At 34.4% G+C, this 16,883-nt stretch overlaps 2 protein-coding genes across 8 annotated transcripts in view; one reads left to right on the top strand and one right to left on the bottom strand.

Moving 5' to 3' along the window:
* Nucleotides 1-16,883, top strand: part of LOC114329669 (breast cancer anti-estrogen resistance protein 3 homolog) — a 288,951-nt gene that overhangs the window by 227,969 nt on the left and 44,099 nt on the right. The gene's annotated exons all lie outside the window — the stretch shown is intronic.
* The window catches only part of LOC114329671 (aquaporin AQPcic), a 50,387-nt gene that overhangs the window by 21,024 nt on the left and 12,480 nt on the right, over nucleotides 1-16,883 (bottom strand). For 2 of the 3 annotated variants that reach the window (XM_050647343.1, XM_050647344.1), the window contains exons 3-4: nucleotides 15,704-15,847; nucleotides 12,905-12,988 (exon numbers count right to left, since the gene is read on the bottom strand). In XM_050647343.1, the coding sequence (XP_050503300.1) occupies nucleotides 12,905-12,988; nucleotides 15,704-15,847 (228 nt within the window). The remainder of the gene's footprint in view (nucleotides 1-12,904; nucleotides 12,989-15,703; nucleotides 15,848-16,883) is intronic. The other variant, XM_028278857.2, reaches the window with a different exon arrangement.

Here is a 16,883-nt window from a genome sequence, read left to right as displayed (position 1 = left end):
TTTTTACTATTACATGCCTCCTAACTGTGATGGGCATTCGGTATTTATAATGTATTAGGTATACAGGGTGTTTGGTAACGAATGGGCCATAGCTTAACCTTAGATTCCTGAGGTTAAAATAGGTCGATTTAAGCTAACTTACTTTAGTGCTAAAGTTGATAATAACCGAAATACAGGGTGTCAAAGTTAAACTTTTATTTTATTTATTCTTGAATACGTCCTGACAGGCATGGGATAACAACACGAAATTTAGTAAGCGGAAGTTTTTTGAAACGAGAAATCTAAATTAGCCACCAAAAATTATGTATTATCCAGAGGGCGCTACATACGTCTTTCACGCGCTCATTTAATACGTTGATTTTTTTTATTACCCACAGTACATAGTTTTTAAATCAAAACTTGTATTCCTCTATTATTTTTACTTAAAAAAAGTATACACCATTCAACTCGCTAAACTCAACCGTTTTCAAGATAAGCGCATTTTAAATCAGCGATGCAAAATAATTTTTTGCATAATATCATTGTATAGTTACACCCGAAAAATAAACTTAAAACCATAATAATTTCCAAAAATGTATCGCAAATTCTATTTAAAGGAATAACATAAATGTGAGAAATTGCACAATTATTATGGTTTCAAGTTCGGGTGAACCAGAAAGATATGCAAAAGATTATGTTGCATCTCAGATTTAAAATGCGTTTATATCGAAAACAGTTAAGTTCAGCGAGATTAATGTAGTATATTATTTTTAAGTAAAAATATTAAAAGAATAAAAGTTTTGCTTCAAAAAGTATGTAGAATGGGGGATAAAAAAATTGGACATCTTGGATTTTAAAGCACCCTATGTAACGCACAGCTGGCACAGCTGAATGTGGCTGCATTTTTATGTTTGTGCATCACAGTGTTGCCATGCTGTTTTCTATATATTTCTTTCATAATTTCAATCAATGTTAAATATACCTACAAGAATAATAGAATAATATCATTTACTTCTCCGTCATTATACTAGGTATAATGATAAATCAGATTAATCAAATTAAAGCTTATAATCCAAGGATAGTACTAAAGGTAAGAAATTAGACCTAGGTTGTCTGTCCGTCTGTCTGTCTGTCCGCGAATATAACTCCTCCGTCACTATACCAGGTCGGACGGACAGGCGGACAGACAGCCTATGTCAAACTTCTCATCTTTAGTACCATCTTTGGATTATAAGCTTTCATTTGACACCTCATTTGTCATTCTACCTGGTACAGTGACGAAGGAATCATATACGCGGTCGGACAGACAGACGGACAGACAGCCTAGGTTAAATTTCTCACCTTTAGTACCATCCTTGGATAAGCTTTCATTTGACACCTCATTTGTCATTCTACCTGGTATAATGACGAAGGAGTTGAGTTTGCAAACAGACAGACAAAACGGACGGACAGACGGACGTGGACAATTCAATGTTTTCACATTTTTTCAAAATTGGTGAAAACAACAACATAATAAACTTTACTTAATTGGTGTTTCAAAATTACTTACTTTTAACACATTAGGTACACAATATTACAAGGTTTCTAGCAAGTTAAACGTCACAATGATTTAAAATAATCAAGTAAAAACCTATATATACATAACATACTAGAACATACCTAAAATACACAAAAATGATACATTTCACACACAAATATAATATCACAAAAAATTGTAACATGATAGTATGAAAAAATAGAGGATACGGCAACGGTGTTACATGTGACGGTCGGCCCGGGTCAGATTCAATGCCAATATCTGCACAGATATATTAGGGTGCTTTTAAATCCAAGACGTCCAAAAAATTAAACATATTAAATAAGCGCTGAAAGACGTATATGGCGCCCTTTGAAAATTATGAAATAATATAAAAGTTTAACTTTAACACTCTGTATTTCGGTTTTTATCAACTTTCGTACTAAAGTAAGTTAGCTTATCGACCTATTTTAAGCTCAGAAATCTAAGGTTAGCCATGGCCCATTCGTTACCACACCCTGTAGTACCCAAAAACCCATGTGCAATCTGGCTAGGTTCATCATCATCAGTAGCTCGACAACCCTTTTTGGGTCCTGGCTTGTTCTAGGATTTTCCGCCATTCTGTTCTGTTCCTTGCTTTGTTCTTCCAGTGGGTAATCTCAAGTGTTTTCAGATCTTGTTCCACTTGTTCCATGTAAGTTTGGGTCTTCCCTTTGACCTTCTCCCTACTGGTGCTTGCCTCATTATATGTTTTGGTTTTTCGGTCTCCAACATCCGTTCAACATGGCCCATCCAGCGCAGACGTCCGATTTTTATGGATGTTATGACGTTTGGTTCGTTGTATGCTGAGTATAGTTCAAAATTATATCTTCTGCGCCATACGTCATTTTATTTCACCCCCTTATATATGTGTCTGAGGATTTTTCGTTCAAACGTACCTAATAAGTTCTCATCACTTTTCGACAGTGTCCATGTCTCTGATCCATATAAGGACCGGTTTTATAGTCGGTTCGCTAAACTCAGACACAACTGGCTAGTGATTTTAGTTGGTAATTTTTTTGTTTTTGGCCAATTTTGCCAAAATTGTCAAAATTACTAACTCTTTAGTAATTATTAACTATTTGGTAATTATTTTTTTGACAATTTTATCAAATTGGCAAAATTACTTACTAAAATCACTAGCCAGTTGTGTCTGAGTTTAGCGAACGGACTATATCAGGGTTTTGTATATTTTGCATTTGGTTTTTCTCGTGATGTTGTTAGATCTTAAATGTTTAATTAGTCCATTATATGTTTTATTAGCAATACATATGCATTCTTCTCTTGACTTCTTCGCTGACATTGTTATCTGCGGTAACTAGTGAACCTAGAACCTGGCTAGGTTAGTGTCCCGAAAAAAACCTTATTTCCTGGACTAATAGTTCTTTGTTAAGGAAACGTTATTCTTGTTTCTTGTAATTAAACAGCGGTTTTCTATTTTTGTTTCAATTCTGAGGAAGGAAAGGTCGTTCGAAGCTTTTTTGCTCGGTCTAATAAGTTTGATAAAGCGCGGAAATGTCGGTTTAATGTTCTCTTCATATTAAATGATAGTTAAAAGAATATAAAACAAAGGAGAAAATTTTCTATTATACGGATGTAAATACAATAGTTTTGAAAAGTTCAGTTGGGTCGGTATCACAAAGAAACGTAATCCCTAAGTCCCTTTTTATGCAACATCGTCAAATGCAGGCGATATAAGATATACGGCGATATCGAGGGTGTAAGCCGTATCTTTTGGGTAGTAATATCCTTTGTATTGAACCGATTTGTGGCAGAATACGGGCAACACTACATTTGCTGACAGGGCAGTCCTTACATTAGGATCCTGTCCTGTACAGAAAAATGTAAACGGGTGTTGCTTAGTAATGAAAAGATCTTTTCCAACATAACAAAAATGGCATCGTCTACCATGTAAAGTGTTCCGGGAGGAAACTCAGCCTCCGTTCGGATTTCCGGATGAGGAATATTTCAGGAGGAACGTAAGGGCTGTTTCACATTATAAGAATTTTGAACATGCGAGGGTTTTCTCATGCGGTAGTTTTGACGCACCTATCCTTATCACACAATAAGAATTGAGTCGCACGAAGATATTTTGCTGTGTTGTTTGGTATATTATTTTTATTTACACTTTGTGGCTGAGGTAGGTACATGATACGATGTCTGATATGTATCATTACGATGTATCATTACAAATGGGTATTTTTTGTACATACTTTTGTCCTAATTTACTGTAAATGTAAATGCGTATTTAATTCATTTGCAATTTCTATTTTGTCAGTTATTATTTCTTATTAATTAAAAGTCTTAATTGGTTATTATAATCGTTGTTCTACTAAGTTATTTGTGGGATCTTGGATTAGCTCATACAATCTATGTAATAAACTATTCTAAATGGGAAATAGGCCACAATTGAACTAAAAAAATGATTTTATTAACGTTTCGACATCCGATTTGGCCGTCGAAACGTTAATAAAATCATTTTTTTTTTTTAGTTAAATTGTGGCCTATTTCCCATTTAGAATAGTTTATTACAAAAATGCCACAAGGAAATAGCTTCAGAACAACATTACAATCTATGTTTTTCATGTACAGAATTTAAAAGACTCCTCCGTCATCCACTCATTTTTAAATGTTGTTCCCCTCGTTTTAAATGTTGTTTTTAGATAATTTCACACAAGACGTGACGGCCGCACCACTCCAGTCTTCACCGAGTCGTTTACCCTATAAAACTAAATATAATTTCGTATAATAAAAGGTATAGTTATATTATATGGAACGAAATCAAATTATAGCGTTGTGGTTACTTTATCGTCGAAGAAAGAGGAACCGAATTCATTGGGTCCATCCTATTAACGCAAAAAGATACAGTTTATATATTTTTATATTCACACATATTGATGGAACACCCTCTATACTCAACGTTAATTGCAACTATGTAAAATAAAGTTTATTATAATATACTTAGCAGTTTTAATTATTGTTGTTATCAGTAACATATAAATGATTTTGCTGTACTTACCAAATGTGCTTTTTTTATCACCTAATTCGTCAAATTCACTGTTAAGTGCTCGGCGTACACCATTCCAAGCATTTCTCGTCAAGTTTCTATCTTTATATATTTCTATTGTTTAGTCCCAAAGAACAGGTCTCGCTTCAATTAATGTTATTAATATTTCACTATCAATCTGAGACATCATAATATAAAATATATGCACCTACTTTAAACAGCCACAAAGTGTAAATGAAAATAATGTACCAAGCAACTGCCTTCGTGCGACTGAACGACAGTATCATATTATGAAAGGATGCATTAAGTAAGCTATATTACTGGCTGCCGTCTGTTGTTGTAAGCGAGGGACGGCATAAACACGGCGACTTCACCGAACATTCCGACCACCGTCTAGAGCAGGGGTTCCCAACCGGTGGTACGCGTACCACTGTACGATTTGATTTGATGAAAAAGTTTGATGAGTTTTTGCTCTGCAAACCACTTAAATCAAACACTAGGGCGGAACTCATTTTTAATACTATAAATGAGTGCTCAAAATAGACGTTCCATGGTTAAAGGCCATGTCAGATAAATTGACAGGACAAGCAGCAAAAATAAAGAAAGTTACTCCTGAATGCCGAAGTATACATTGGGTCTACATCGAGAAGAATAAGCTGCTTAAAGTATGCCAGAAAATATGACATCGGTTTTATTACATACTTTATAAAGGGCTCTTATTTCAAGATTATACTCCTTGACGTGTGAAGATATGGGTGGCGAGTTCAAAACTCTTCTGTTGCATTAGAAGTGAGATGCTTATCTCGAGGGAAAATGTTCACCCGTCCTTTCGAACTGAGGTCAGAAGTTTTAATGCTTTTAACTGGAAAAAAAATGACATGAAAAACTTGTCCTCTGATGAAGAATGATTGTCAGGATTGGCGTATCTAGCTGAAATTTTTGACAGACTCAACACACTGAACATGAATCTTCATGGAGTAAACACAGCACCCTTCACAGCCAATGAGAAAATAAACTGCTTAAAAAAAGTTGGTTCTTTATGTTCTAAATACAGGGGAAGAATGTCTGCATTTCCCCCGCTGTCATTATTTTTTGAAGAAAACGAAATATCTCCAATATCAGATGTGGTTGCTGAAATAATTCTTCACGGGGAATTTTTTCAAGAAAGTTTTAATAAATATTTCCTGCAGATTATTCTAAACTTGACTGAATTACAAATCCTTTTGCAGGAATCTCACCAAATGAGTTGGAATTACAGGGAATCTTCATCGATCTAACAGAAGACAGTGAAAGACAGTTTTAAAGAGAAATCCTTAATTGACTTCTGGATCCGGTGTAAATTCGAGTATCCAATGCTGTTTCGGCAAGCTATGCTGTTTTTGATGCCATTTGTCACTCTACTTGTTTGAGACTAGTTTTTCTGAACTATTGTATATAAAAAATAAATATAGAAACAGGATAGCAAATGCTGAAGAGGACTTAAGAATAAAATTAAGTCAATTACTCCTGCAATTAACAAGTTATTCCCAGGAAAACTGCAACAAACTTCGCAATTAAAATAAGACAGTTTCTAAAAAAATCAAGGTTCGGAGGCGGGGAGCTTCCATCCATTACATGCTCCCCCCTCCACGCAAAATTTGCTGGTACGCCAAAAACCTTAAAATATTTCAGGTGGTACGCAATTGCTAAAAGGTTGGGAATCCCTGGTCTAGAGTAGTGAGAAAATCTCCACATGATTACATGAGCCGCCATTGGAATGTCGTCGTGCGTTCTAATCCTAACCCTGGCACGTTTAAATTCTTATAATGTGGAACAGCACTAAGAAAGATCAGGATGGAGTATTAGAATGTGGGTTTTTATACGATTTTCATTTCATAGCGATTTCGAAATAAAAATGGTCATAACTCGTTAAATAGAGTAGCGTGAAACCCCATATTGTAGGAACAGGGATTATGATAGGGATTTAAATCTCAGAAAATATACAGGATGTCCAATTAAAAAATGGTATATTTATTTTACCACGTAGTTATTAATCACCCTGTAGAATTCGGCATAGTATCCAAGTCTGGAGAATATCAGTGCGTACATTTTTTTTAACTAACTTTTTGGATATTCTGTACCATAATGAAATTATCCCCTGTAGAATGGAATAAAAATTGAAAAAGGAAAATATGTAGTTGCACATTTTAAAAGCTATATCATTACGGTATTTTGAGTAATGCTTTCATTTATATCTTTTTTTCTAAATCTATCAGAATTGAAATATTACCAAGTTACGTTACTTTTCGTACAAACTATAATAAGATAGTGAAACTTATTTCAGAGATGAGGCACATATCGGTTTTTCAATATCTATAATATTATTGCTTATATAGTTCTGGTGTTAAGTGTCACCGTGCTAAACTCTCGTAAAAAATTACAAGCTAGAAAAGTGGCCCGTCTGAAAAGGTTCGTGCCACTTGTGGACGACACTAGTAGCTGAAATGGCGACTGATCGAGACCGTGGCAGGCTACCAGTGGCGTAACAAACTCCGTCGGGGCACAATTGGAAACTTATTAGAACTTTTTTTTAAAGTGTTTAAAAGAAGCTTTATTTTTACAAAAATTTCTAGCATCAAAACTAAGCCAGTTACGCTTAAAATACAGTTAGTCCCATTTTTTGGTAAAAAATTGTGAAAATCTCCCCCTATTTAGCACCCCAAACGAAACTAATCATGATCGCCTTACAAATTACTTAACTTTTTTATATGACCTGTAAGTTTAACCGGTTCAAAGTGCTTATTTTTAAAGGGGTTCTAGTTGAAAGGACTTGAACGAGTCACTAATCACGAGTATATGCAAATTTTAAACAGAAATATCTTAACCAATTTTTGTCTTACAGAAAAACAAAATAAAGCCAAAATATTTATAAAAGCAAGACCTACATTTCTTTACTCTTTGAGATTTTTCGTATCAGTAATACTTACTTTTTAAGTTATTTTTAAAAAAAGACATTTTTCCAAAATAAAAAAACTTTTTTTACTATGAAACCAAATTTTTTCAAAAATAAGAACTTCGAACCGGTCAAACTTACAGATCATATTAACAATAAATATTTAAAGTATTAAATAACTAAAAGTGCTTCATTGTTTGGTTATTCCAGGTTGAAATATTCGATTTGGAATTGGACGAATAAGAATAATTTTTCATGAACTTCAACTGTGCTTTTACTGTGTCGACAGTCTTCATGAATAAGTACACCATTTTTTTTTTGTATCTTATAACTACATTTTTGCTACAAATAGTTTTTCGATATCTAATATTTAATTCGGTAAATATTTATTTTTGAGTTATTTGTGAAAAACCCGTCTGAAAACGTTGTTTTTTTGTTAAAAAACAAAAATTTTCAATGTTTTCAAGTCAATAAACAAATGACTTGAAAACTATTAACATAGATACAGAAACTCTATAGAACAAAATTTGCTTTACTAGTCAATTTATGCATTTCCGGACTAAACGTACCTATGTTTTTCACCCCAAAAAGGGGTGTCACCCCCTACTGGGGTCCAACTTTGAAGTGGAGTGTACTAGAACCTAAATCCAAATTGTCAAGCAAATACGTCCGTTGTGACGTTGATAATTTCACTCCAAAACTGTCATTTATTGAAACTTCTTTTTCAATACTGCACTGCTTAAAAAACGTATGTATGCAAATAATATAACAACACAGTTTTACATAAATTAGACGGCAAGATGGGGCCCTTGAGACATTGGGGCTCCCATAAGCTTAGTAAGCTTAGGGCGTGGGGGCCTCTGTTACGCCTCTGGATAATTGTATCGAAATACTAAACGTAGGTAAAGATTAAACAGAAAACCGATTTCTAGATTTAGAAATATTGTTCTAAAATTCGGCAAATTGCAATTCTCAAAACTTTCAATAGTCACGTACAAAACATTATAGTTTATTGTCGTCACCATAAAAGTTCGTGAGACCGGAAAGGAGTAAGTTTCTAGATATGAGATGATTCACTTGCCGAATACGCCTATTTAGAAATTTACGTTTTTAAATTCAAACACACAACACAAAGTAAAATCATATACCTATAAAAGATTTTTACATAATATCAGACGACAAGATGGGGCCCCTGATCGATTGGGGCCCCCCGCAAGCTTCACGCTGCGGGGGCCTCTGTTACGCCCCTGCAGGCTACTGTCGCTCGTCTGGAATTGCACATTTAATTTACATAAGAATTTACGGCTAATCAGCGGAAGCCACTCTGTGGCGCTGCTTAGTAGCGCTGCAGAGTGGCCCGTGTGTTCTACACTAATTCACTTTTTGTTAATACATATCTGACTTTTCTGTGGTTACATTATTATTTTTAAACGCTTTTCTTTAGTTTAATCGTTTGGGTCAAATCTTTAGACGTTAATTTGACTGCCTTTTCTTCAATGCAAATTAATGAAAATTTACAGTTGAAAAATGCAAAAAATGTGTCTATCATGTACATCCTTTTTTTAAACATGACGAACAGGGCCGTAACTACCATTGGGACAACAGGGGCAGTGCCCCGGGGCCCCGACCAAGGGGGTCCCCGTTTGGTTGGCCGTGCATAGATTTTAACGAGGAAAATAAAAATATGTATTTAACAGCCGATCCTAACTAAATAATTTCAAATGTCACAATTTTAAAAAGACCTTTTAAAAAGTTTTAATTTTTCACTGGGGAAATTAGACTTCTCGACTAAAATGCAATGGGAACAGAACAGGGCCCCTGAGGCCCGAGCTAAGCTGGGGCCCCGAGACCTTAACATAAAATTTTTAATTATTACTTAGGAAATTAGTTATTTCGGCGTAATAAAACATAAAATTCCATTGGAAGAGGGGACCCGGGCTAAGCCGGGGCCCCCGAGACCTTTCGTAAACATATAAATTGTGACTGAGGAAATTAGTTATTTTGGCGAAATAAAAACTAAAGTGCAACCGGAATAGGGGTCTCAGCTACTTTGTCTTAACCAATTTACCTCAGACCACATCTTGGTACGTGAAAGGAACCGCATATTGAAAAGAAAGGTATAGATAAGGTAGAATGAGCACATTAGGATCAGTCCCACCAGTACAAACACTGACCAGCTTCACTGAGTGTGTTCGGCTCACAATGCAGTACCTTAAGGCACATTTAAGTGTATTTAAATCAAAGTGAACACGAACGAAGGAACGAATTCGTAGGTGTTAGCTTGGTTATTCGTTCGGTACAAAGTAAGAACATTTAGGTACATTGTAGCGAACGAACGCATTCGTTGATAATCCGTCAGCAATGTCAGATACAGATGAAGATGTAATCATTAGCGCTGCTAATTTTATACCTAGTTATTACAGGACATGCTGAAAAAAAAAAGAAAGAAGAAAGTGTGGTGTTCACACAGGAGGGAAAATGCGCTTTCAAAGGGTTAAATATTTAACATTTTTCCGGACCCCCCTTAAGCTGGGGATAAATTCCCCAGACCTCCCGGTAGGAGGCCCCCCAGATCACATTTGACCCGGGGCCCCCAACATCGTAGTTACGGCCCTGATGACGAAATATTTTAATGTTTGAAAAGTGTTAAAAAAGTAAAAAATAAAAAAAAATGAAAAAAAAATTTTAAGAAACGCTTTTTTTAGTTACGAGTGACTAAAATTAAAAGATATAAAAAAAACAACTAAAAAACAAAAAATAAAAAAAATTCAAACTCGAAGAATTGTTCGAAAAAAAACTGTTGGCTGATTAAATATACAAATATCTCACACATTCGTTAAAAAATTTAAAAAATCTAGCTCAAAGAAAAGCGTGAGACGCGTCTTCATCGAATAAACGGTTTGAGGATAGATACTTTTTACTTTTCGCGCCCTACGCTTTTCTTTAACGAATGTGTTAAGGCGCATTTAAATCGAAGCGAACACGAACGAACGAACGAAGGAACGAATTCGTAGGTGTTCGCTTGGTCATTCGTTCGCTACAAAGTAGGGCCATTTACATTGAAGCGAACGTTCGCATTCGTTGATGATTGGGAGTGCATATTGCCCGCAGATGTTTTTAAGATGGGCCAGTGCCAGTCACACATTGTGTTTAAGTTTATTTTCGTGTTTCTTGCTGGGTAAATTTTAATACAATAATAGCTTACAAAAATAGCAGGTAGCAGGTATTATACGCTGTTTGAGGGAGCTTAGAAAATAACATAATAAAGAACCAGCTTTCTTAAAATTCTTCCTCGAAAAAGTTACTTGCTCTTGATATTATGAGTATATTATGTTCAAATAAATTGTAAAATTGGTGTATCAAAATAAATTTGCTTTTAATTAATTTTAGCAATTAATTTGATTTGGTTACCTCATTCATTAGTGTTTCTAGGTTGAAATTTATCCAATAAAAACATTAGGCTTTCAAAAGCAAACCACTTCGAACCCTCTTTTTGTCTTTCTCGTCTAAATGATGCCAGAAGCTAATTCATTTTTTTAGTTCAGAGCAGAGCCGGATTTAAGGCAGTGGGGGCCCCTGGGCAGAATTGGTGTGGGACCCTACCTCCTACCATTAAAAAATTGTTGTTATAACTATGGTATACAGCCAAGTATAGAGTTTTCCCTTTTAAAAATAAAAAAAGTGTTGATCTACATTTATAAATATATTTTTAAATAATAAAAAATACAAGAGGTGTAACTTGTTACCGTAAAATATTAAAAATAAATATTGTAAAATGTATGGTTAAAGTCTGGGTATTTTTTAGATTTTTGAATTGAAAATTCCTTAATTAGGTCTGACATATCTATTTAGTTCCTTTAAGACATAGTGTTTAATGCTCATTATAGAGAGATGAAACGCTCTTGGCCATCATAGACCGAAGGCGATTTTTAATTCACTTTAGTTTTGAGAATGATCACTCTCCACTCTCTAGAATTCATACATACACCATTTTTTTGACTTATTCATAAGCTACACTTATATTTTTGATAAGAATGTTTTTTCGATAAAATACTTACTTTTTTAGTCATTTGCAAAAAAAAACGTCTAAAAACGTTTTTTTTTTTGTTGAAAAATGAACATATTTACTCGCAAATTTACTGCAAATAACTGAAATAATAACAGACTTCTTCAAAGAAAAGTTAAAAAAACAAAAATCCACTATATGATGGAATTATACTGCATCAAACGGATACCAGAGAAACAACCCCCTTACGCAGCATACAACGAACCCGACGTCATAACATCTATAAAGATCAGACGTCTGCACTGGATGGGCCATGTTGAACGGATGTTGAAGATTGAAATACCAAAACATATAATGAGGCAAGCACCAGTAGGGAGAAGGTCAAAGGGAAGACCCAAACTTATATAAATGGAACAAGTGGAACAAGATCTGAAAACACTTAAGATTACCAACTGAAAAAACAAAGCAAGGAACAAAACAGAATGGCGGAAAATCCTAGAACAAGCCAGGACCGAAAATGATTGTCGAGCTACTGATGATGATGAATAACTAAAATAATAACACTACATAAGTATTAACTTAGTGAAAAAATGCTATAGAACAAAAGTTGCTTAGAATTCGTCAGTTTATCCATTTCCGGACTTATTTTGAACTTATTTTTTCACACCCGAGGAGGGGTGAAACTCACCTCCAGGGCAAAAGCATCAGTTTTTCTGTTTTTATATAGCTTGGATTTTGGGTTTCATAGGCATATTCCATATTGCAAAATTATGTTTTCACAACTACACAATAAACAACACTCTCAAACTAATGTTTGTAAATAAATTAAATCAGTACTTCTAAACGAATTCGTTGGCTACCGTCTATCCACTGTCCACATTGAACAACGATTTCCTTTGATGATTCGCTCACTTACCGACATCGGTTGGAACATGTGCGAATGCGAACGAATTCGTTCGGTCGTGCTCGATTCGCTGTACAAATACAATAAAGTTAACGAACGAATTCGTTCGTTCGTTCGTGTTCGCTTTGATTTAAATGCGCCTTTAGATTTTTTCAATTTTTTAACGAATGTGTGAGATTTTTGTATATTTAATCTGTCTAATTGAATTTTTTTATTTTTTGCTTTTTAGTTGATTTTTTTATAATTGTAATTTTAGTCACTTGTAACTAAAAAAAAAGAGTTTCTTAAAAAAATTTTTATAGCTTTTTTTTTATATACGTATTTAACTTGATAATGATCCATTGTGTTAATCTTTTTCCTGGTATACGTTTTATTTTCACATTAAAATATACAAAAGTGTAAGAAAAACAAAGTTAAAAACAACTCTTAATCTCTTACACGGTATATTTTACTAGATAATAATTAGTCCTATTGTACCATATTAATTAATAAACGCCGAATTGTTTGACATTGACACTTACCTCGAGATCACTTATCCCACGTCCAGGCGTGTTGACACATACTCCACGCTCACCCCCACTTAGCACCCCTGCTGGGGTCAGCAACTGTACAAACGAAATAAATTAGGTGGGTACTTAATTATCTGTCGAATTGTTATGTAGAGATCAAAATCAATAAATTCGTTAATGGATGTTGGCTATACGGAGAGCCGAGGGACCATTACCGTGATGGACTATTTAGTATTTACTGATGCTAAATTGGTCCTAAATTTTTAATAACTGAGTCTAGACTTGTGTGCTTTTTTGTTTTTATTTCTACTAACGTTAAATCAAAACGTAAAAACATAGAATACAAATGTTGACTAGATGGTGGCAACTGGCCAGGCGGCAACAATTGCGGTATTGACACTTCATATTTGTTTTTATTCTTTATAGGGGAGTGCAATTAGAACAAAAATATGCATTGTTTCGGAAAAATTCAAACAAGGATATATTTTTCTAAAACTTTTTTTGTTAGTTTATATACATGTTAAAGTAAAAAGTTCTACTCGCAGATTTGGCCGCTAATTGTTTATTAATTGTTTAAACAACAAATTGATCATTTTACTTTGATCAAATATGTTTCTATTTTGTTTTTGATTATGCTGAATCCGAATATGGCATTGCAATTTGAAAATTCTTATACATAAGCTCTTTATACATTATGTCTGCGTAGCTAGGAACCACATGGAAAACTTTTTGACTATCAATTTTACGAAAAAAAGTTATGCCTAATAAAATGCTCTGGATAGTCAAAAATCTAAAACTCAACCATCAGATATCAAATTTTATCAATTTTATACGAGTTATGTCAAAAATATGAATTTCGTTAAAGAGTAAAGTACCTTTATATTCCAGAATATCAAAAATGCTATTATGAAAAGTTGTTTGAAATTAGAAACTATGTCTAAATATACAATAGTTACACATTTTTAAATCATTTTTAAACAAAATTCATGTAAGGCTCACTTTCCGCTCACACAGTACTTATGCCCATACATTTTATTTCTTTCTATTATAACCATAAGATAGCTTAATTATTCTTCTTTCATGTTCAATTAGTAAAATTTCATTTGATCCAATAGTTAAAGAATTACATTAAAATAACTCAACCGTGCACTTCGCCGTACGTTAGTTTACAGTGCGCCAATGTTTGTGAGAAGGGTGACTTTAGCATTATGAATAAAATAAAAAATTATAGAAGATACAGATTTAATTTTAGAAAATTCTTTATATAAGGTTTTTTTTTGTAAAATTTTCTGAATTTTTCAATGGTTAAGTCAGTTTTTTTCTAAAATTCATATTTTCGGAGTTATTTAAAAAACATCTAATTTCGTAGTTCATCGAGTTCTCTTCTCGAGTAGAACTTTTTGATATGTTCTGTTTTGATATATAAAAGATGTAACATTTATTTGGGCAAAAAGTCACAGCGGGATAAAAGGTAATGAAATAGTAGACGGGCTTGCTAAGAATTGCTAAGGTAGGATACAATTAATATGATAACGGAGGGACCGCAGACGTTCGGATACAATTAGCTTCTCTTTGCAAAGACAATGACGTCGACTTTGCAAAGACACTTACTCAACACACACACTACACATGACACTAAGTACCTCATGTTGTGACTGGCTGAATGACATAAAGTCCATGCCATTAAAACAAAAGATTATAACTTAATTTAATTAAGTTATATATTTAATAATATATAATAATAATATTTAATAATTCTTGTTTTCTATTTCTAATGTTTTTATTTATTTTAATTGTATATTAATTGGCTTTGTTGTATATTGTTGCTATATTTGATTTAAAATGAATTCAAGAGTTTTTTGTAATTGAGCAACAATGTCAACTTAGATCTCTGACGTAGGTAATGACGTGCAATGGTATCTACATTGTACGGACTGTATTTGTGTTGATCTTTGTGGTCAAACAATGTGTTGTGTATTCGAAGCTCTTTATTCGTGCAGAAGTTTATCATCAGTTCCCACTTTTCTTTTTTAACATTCTTGTTATGTCTTTACTTAATTCCCGAGATTACCAGGTAGAGCTAATGGTGAGCAATAAAATAAACGAGAAAATTGTTCAGGTGACGTCTAAGGCCGATGCCACATTATGCGTTTTGACCGGATGACCGGTGAAAACGCATAGTGTGACAGATCGGTCCGGTTGCGTTGGAAGCGGATGCGTTTTGAGTCATCGGTACGCGCTTACTACCTGCATCAGACTAAACGCATAGTGTGACAGGTCGGTCCGGTTGCGTTGGAAACGGATGCGTTTTCACCGCATCCGTTCAAAACGCATAATGTGGCATCGGCCTAACAAGTTATCTAAGAGACTCGTTAATATTCAGCTATTCAGCTCTATTGTTTGAAATTACATAAACAAGGGATTAAATATTAATGAATCTCTTAGATAACTACACTATCCATTCAACGCATCAGTTCAGCTAACAAAATCAAAATAGATTCAATCCAAATGTCGGTTGGGTTAAAGTATTAAAATTGTCTGGCATTTCGATATCAAACATTGATTAAAAATTTTATACTAAGATGTGCATTCTGTAGCTGAACATTATATTGTGATTTTACTCTTGGCTTAAACTTATTAGAGCAGAATAATGTTTCTATTCTCATTCGCAATTATACTGTAATACATACATTCGCGCTTTTATCCATGATAATACCGTAACAAACGAAGGAAAAAGTGGTTAGCATAGTTTTGCGCAGTTCAAAAGCATATCCCGACTTTTTGCCCGTAATGTAGACACGAAATACGTACCCTGTGAAATCCTGTGCCACAAAGGCATCCGCTAATTTGACAAACGACGTACAGCAATGTTTGTTTTAAATTAATTTCGCCCAGAATGTACGCTGAGAGGGTGACTACGGGGTTTACGTAAGCGCCAGAAATGTGCCCCAACATCTGCAAATAAAACCAAAGGTAAAGGTTAGTTTGTTTAATACTCAGTCAATTGTTGAAGTAGTACTATAATATAGTATAGTATAGCTATCTAATTAATAATAAAACATGTATGTTCATGTCAAGTGTTGGCAATAGTGTAACCACAATAATTTTCCTATTCAAAAAGTGCTAAAAGTATGTAAGAGAGAGTGTTTCATTTAGAGGTACTTTTTTGGTGGGGATTTGATGAGAAATCGTGTCACCTGACGTTGCATATTTGTTCAGTATTGTTTGACATTTCATCATGTAAAGACTTAGCCCAGAATAGTGTCTCAAAATTATTCAATAAGCTCTTAATAAGCTTGCAGAAGATCCACTGTTTTCGAAAAAAAAAAAATTGTTTTCCGATAAGGTCCACTTTTGGTTTAATAGGTACGTGAATAAACAAAATGCCCGTAATTGGGGTGATAAGCAATCCGCAGAGGTTCAAGAGTTGTAATTAAAAAACATCTGTTTTGTAAGGTTTATGGGCTGGTGGAATCGTCCATCCATATTTCTTTATAATGGACTATGATACGTGATAACAGACTATTTGTTGCCTGAAATTACAGCTCGTGCTCTCGATGACATTTAGTTCCAACAAAATGGCGCTACTTGCCATACAGACTGTGAAAGCATGGCTTTACTATTACTACCTGGACAATTCGGTGAACAATTGGCCGCCTAGATCGTGTGACATCACATCTCCAGACTTTTTCCTTTGGGGCTATCTAAAGTCCAAAGTATACATGAATAAACCGGTCACGATTGAGGCATTAGAGGCCTTATTCGAGTCATTGGTCAAATACCAATCGAAATGCTCGAACGCGTCATGGATAACTTTAACTTCAGATTGGACCATCTTCTTCTTCTTCCTCTTTATGTTCACTGGCGGATTGATACCTCTATGGAAGGTTGTCACTCCATCTTTTGCGCGGTCCCCCGATACTTCCTCTACCGATTGGTAACCGATACTTCCTCTACCGATCGGTAACCGATACTTCCTCTACCGATTGGT

Source organism: Diabrotica virgifera, chromosome 3, assembly GCF_917563875.1.
Source record: "Diabrotica virgifera virgifera chromosome 3, PGI_DIABVI_V3a".
In the NCBI taxonomy this organism is placed as follows: domain Eukaryota; kingdom Metazoa; phylum Arthropoda; class Insecta; order Coleoptera; family Chrysomelidae; genus Diabrotica; species Diabrotica virgifera.
This window is presented reverse-complemented; position numbering and strand designations above follow the sequence as displayed.